General features: G+C 44.9%; 1 protein-coding gene across 2 annotated transcripts in view; it reads left to right on the top strand.

The window, feature by feature from the left end:
• trpm7 (transient receptor potential cation channel, subfamily M, member 7) overlaps positions 1-5,000 on the top strand; it is a 46,311-nt gene that overhangs the window by 11,543 nt on the left and 29,768 nt on the right. For both annotated transcript variants that reach the window (XM_053234690.1, XM_053234689.1), the window contains exons 3-8: positions 769-807; positions 947-1,169; positions 1,333-1,546; positions 2,630-2,754; positions 3,008-3,179; positions 3,998-4,172. In XM_053234690.1, coding sequence (XP_053090665.1) covers positions 769-807; positions 947-1,169; positions 1,333-1,546; positions 2,630-2,754; positions 3,008-3,179; positions 3,998-4,172 — 948 coding nt within the window. The remainder of the gene's footprint in view (positions 1-768; positions 808-946; positions 1,170-1,332; positions 1,547-2,629; positions 2,755-3,007; positions 3,180-3,997; positions 4,173-5,000) is intronic.

Raw genomic sequence — 5,000 nt, 5'->3', positions numbered from 1 at the left:
TGGACTTTTGGTTCCACTCTGCTCAAGTGGGAGGAGCTGGTTCAGGTTCTAGACTTCTGCTTTGACTCCTTCCATGTAGGAGGAGCTTGATCATGTTCTGGACTTTTGATTCTGCAGCAAGGTGCACTTTCCTGGTTTGGGAAACCCCTGCTGTATCCTAATAGGCTAACGAATCATCTCAGTCTGAAATCTGCATCCTGATTGGTGGATGCATTGCACATCATGCATTTCTAGTGCCTGACTGTATTCTTTTCTCTTTCTCACACACACACACACACACACACCTTTACTCACTAACGCGCACACACAGGTTTGTATTTTAACTCCTATGTTTCCGAAGCCGATTCGTCATTGGGTTTATCACTCAGTGATCGGTGAGGGGGGGTGGGGTGGAGGAGGGGGGCTTTTTCCGTTATTTATCCCCGGCTCTGCTCCGAGTTACTGTTTGATTGGTGGAAACGGTTTCCTGTTTGTTGTGCAACTGTAATGGTTTCCTCCGAGGCTCGAATGTTGGACAAACCCACCACAGAATCTACATCCTGTCCAGGGTTTATCTCTGCAGATAACGTGAATCACACGCTAATCACACGCTAATCACACGCAAGCATTGCTAAGAGATCACACGGCTGTACAGTATGTACAGATTGTTACCCAATAGCACTAGATGCGAACGTATACGGAAGGCAGTACTGTTATTTTTACCTTTTAGTTAACTTTTAAAGAATGAGGAGTGTCCAAGTGTCTGATCTGATCTCTGTTTTTTCGCAGATGCCTTCCAGGATGTCAGATCTGCCAGCAGCTCGTCAGGTGACTGTGTGTGTGTGTGTGTGTGTGTGTGTGTGTGTGTGTTCACTAATTCCAGACAGAGTAATAGAATACGTATTGACAGTTTCTCTCTCTCTTTCTGTGTGTGTGTGTGTGTGTGTGTGTGTGTGTGTGTGTGTAGGTGCTGCTGCGGCCGGCTGGTCCGGCAACACGCTGGATTCACAGCGAGTCTGGCGATGAAGTACTCGGATGTGAAGCTGGGTGAGGGGGTGGGGTTAGGGGCGAGGTCGGGGGCGGGGGCGGAGCAAGAGGAATGGAGTGTGGAGAAGCACACGGAGCAAAGTCCTACTGATGCCTATGGCATCATCAACTTCCAGGGAGGATCACACTCCTATAGAGCCAAGGTACACACACACACACACACACTCTCACACACACAAGCCTATGTGAAGCAAACTGAATGCGTGAATCTTAGAGGTAAAGGTAGAGCGTGTTCCTTTAGACGCAAGTCATTAACAGTAACGTGTGTGTGTGTGTGTGTGTGTGTGTGTGTGTGTGTGTGTGCAGTATGTGCGTCTCTCCTACGACTCTCGGCCCGAGGCGATCCTCAGGCTGATGTTGAAGGAGTGGCAGATGGAGCTCCCGAAGATCCTCATCTCCGTACATGGAGGGATTCAGAACTTCGAGCTGCATCCTCGCATTAAACAGGTGGTGGGGAAGGGACTCATCAAAGCAGCCGTCACCACGGGGGCCTGGATCCTCACCGGGGGGGTCAATACAGGCACGACACACACACACACACACACACACACACACACACACACACACACACAGACAGATGGACTGGGAAATACACATGCAGAAAGACAGGTGGATATACAGCACTGTGCAAAAGTCTTAGGCAGATGTAAAGAAATGCTGTAGAGTAAAGATGCCTTCAAAAATAATGAAATTAAATGTTTCTACATTAAAGAAAATCCTATAAAGAGCAGTAAACAGTAATAAATGAAACAAAGTCAGTATTTAATGTGACGATCCTTCACTTAAAATAAATAAATAAAGCAGTATCTGAGGTGCAGTGTGTGCAGTTTTATAAGGAAATGAGCTGGAAGTGTTACTGAGCATCTTGCAGAAGCAGCCACAGTTCTTCTGGAGACTTTGACTGTCGACTCGCTTCTTATTTCTGCAGCGAAACCCAGCAGCCTTCATTATGTTTTTATCTGAAAAGTGTCTCTTATGGAATCTGCTGCTTTCTTTACTGACATACAAACATTTTTCTGTAACGTTTCATTTTGGGCTGGAAAACTAATGTTTGGAATCTAAAATGTTTTTGTTCTGAATCAATAATGTAGAAGTCAGAAAATAAACATCTATAACAAAGTTTGTACTAAAGAAAAAATAGGGTGCCAAGACTTTTGCACAGTGCCGTATACACACACAGAGAGATAGACAGATAGACAGATACGTAGACTGAGGTAAAGAGACAGACGCAGACAGACAGGTAGGTTGTTTGTTGATATATAAACACATTATACCACCTCACACCTACACACTCACCTAATGACAGCTATTCAAAGCATCAATTATGAAGGCAGCAGACGTCATTATTATTTGTAGACACACGATAATACACACACACACACACACACACACACACACACACACACATGCACATATATGACCCTGTAATACTAGTCATTTCTGTTCAGACTAAAAACACACATTAACTCTTGTGGGACAGTGCTGCAGTGATGATGATGATGATGATGATGGAGGATTTGGACTGCGTGTTTCAGGCTGTAATGATTCCGAGCAGGTGTTTTTGTGTGTGTGTGTGTGTGTGTGTGTGTGTGTGTGTGTGTAGGTGTGGCAAAGCACGTCGGTGATGCGCTGAAGGAGCACTCGTCCCGCTCTGCTCGGAAGATTTGCACCATCGGTATCGCGCCTTGGGGGGTGATCGAGAACCGTAATGACCTCATTGGGAGAGATGTGAGACACACACACACACACACACACACACACACACACACAAAGAACAGCTTCACACATTTCCTAGTGATATCACAACGACCTCGCGAATACGGCGAGTGTATCGTGTTCGCGTTCTCATGTTGAAAATACAAATTCATGCAGCATACGGGAAAATACCTCATTTGTCCGATTGTCTAATACGCGCACGTGTGTGTGTGTGTATGTGTGTGTGTGTGTGTGTGTGTGTGTGTGTGTGTGTGTGTGTGTGTAGGTGGTAGCCCCTTATCAGACCCTCCTGAACCCCCTCAGTAAGCTGAATGTGTTAAATAACCTGCACTCTCACTTCATCCTGGTGGACGACGGCACGGTGGGCAAGTACGGCGCCGAGGTCAACCTGCGGAGGGAGCTAGAGAAACACATCAACCTGCAGAGGATACACGCCCGTACGCAGTCCCACACACACACACACACACACACACACACACACACACTCAGGTGTAAGGGTATAGGCTTTACGCAATAGACTGAAAACATATAATAGTTTAATGACACAACAAAGTTCAGCTATCTAACGGCCATAAATAAATTGTTAGCTAATGCTAAGGTTATCGTTCCAGCACTTACGATATGAGGTAGCTATCAGGCTAAACAAACTACTAGCTAAAGTACCATATAGCGTAATTAATAACAGTATTTCACACTACATCAGGTCAGATAAATGAAAGTACCTGCTAATGATGATGTTATACAATCGAATTTGTTCGTGACTGGAACTCCGCCCTCGTTAACTCTTGTTAGAGATGCCTGTTCCCTTTATGTGTCTTTTTGCTTGTAGCATTTCTAGTTTTCAGTAGTTTTTATCTTCGTTATTTATATTCGTTTTGCTTTAGTGTTCCTAGTGTTCCTGCTGTTCCTAGTCCCATGTTTTCACTCTCAGTTTCCAGATACCTGGTTTTAAGATCTCTAGTTTCCCTAACCCTACTTTTCTATGTCCCTGTTTTATGAGGTTATTGCTCTGCTATCATTATTATTATTATTATTATTATTATTATTATTAATAGCTTTTTAATAGCTTCTTGTTCGGTTGTTTTAATTGCTTCCTGTTTACAAGTCCCTAATTTCCTGTGTCTATAAATTCCAGAGTTATAGCTTCATTGTTCTATTGTCTTAAGTGTTTCTAGTTTTCTTATTCTCTAGTTCCTGTGTCACTGCTACTTTATGGGATTGTCTTAAGTGTGTGTGTGTGTGTGTGTGTGTGTAGGTATCGGGCAGGGTGTGCCAGTCGTAGCTCTGATCTTTGAAGGTGGGCCGAACGTGATCCTGACGGTGTTGGAGTATCTGCAGGAGAGTCCACCTGTCCCCGTTGTGGTGTGCGAGGGAACCGGACGAGCGGCGGACATTCTATCTTTTGTCCATAAACAAACCGAGGATGATGGGTAACACACACACACACACACACACACACACTCTCTGTCTCTCTCTAAGTTCTAGGTGTTCCTTGGTTTACTTGTTCTCTCATTTCTAGTGTCCAGATTTACACCTCCAGCGTTCCTACTTCACAAGATCGTGGTTTCTCCTTTGTATATTTTCTAGATGTTTCTTAGTTTATTCCTTCGCATTAGGGCCTTTCGCACCGCGGGAACCTTTTCATAGTACCTGAACTAATTGTGGAACTACCCACTTTTTGGCGTTTTCGCACCTCCGGAACCGGGTGTGATTTTAGTACCGACTGCCTTTTTCGAGAACCAAATGAGCTCCTACTCCGGAGCAGGGTCTAACCAGCACAACTGGTACTATCCGTGACGTAAGTAGACGTTGATTGGCCAAACGCGTAGGAAAACGCCCTCACCCGCCATGATTTAAAACGCCGTGTAAACACACTGTAGTGTCGACTTATTCCACAAGTATGGAGAACAGCGATAGATGGACGCGAGACACGACAAACACACAGCTCCGATCACAGCGTCCTCCATCCTCCGGTTGTTTAAGTTGTTCTTCTTTGTTTCCGTTGTTGAACGCCGCGCACAAATGACATCGCTGTCGACCGGCTTACGTCACTTCCTAGTGCCCGCTGTCGGTGCGAATGCAGCCCTTTAAACGGTACTGGGAAATAGTTCACGCAAAATCTCCCAGTACTTTATTACTGTAAATTTAGTTCTGGAACTAAAGCGGTGCGAAAGGTGTTTCTAAATGTTTCTAAAGTCTGTAATTACAGGTTCCCACTTTGCTTGTTCCTTGGTTTCAATTTACAGGACCCTTGTTTC

The sequence above is a fragment of the Pangasianodon hypophthalmus genome, chromosome 6 (assembly GCF_027358585.1).
Source record: "Pangasianodon hypophthalmus isolate fPanHyp1 chromosome 6, fPanHyp1.pri, whole genome shotgun sequence".
Taxonomy (NCBI): Eukaryota; Metazoa; Chordata; class Actinopteri; order Siluriformes; family Pangasiidae; genus Pangasianodon; species Pangasianodon hypophthalmus.
The sequence above is the reverse complement of the archived record's forward strand: the minus strand, read 5'-3'. Positions and strand labels throughout refer to the sequence as shown.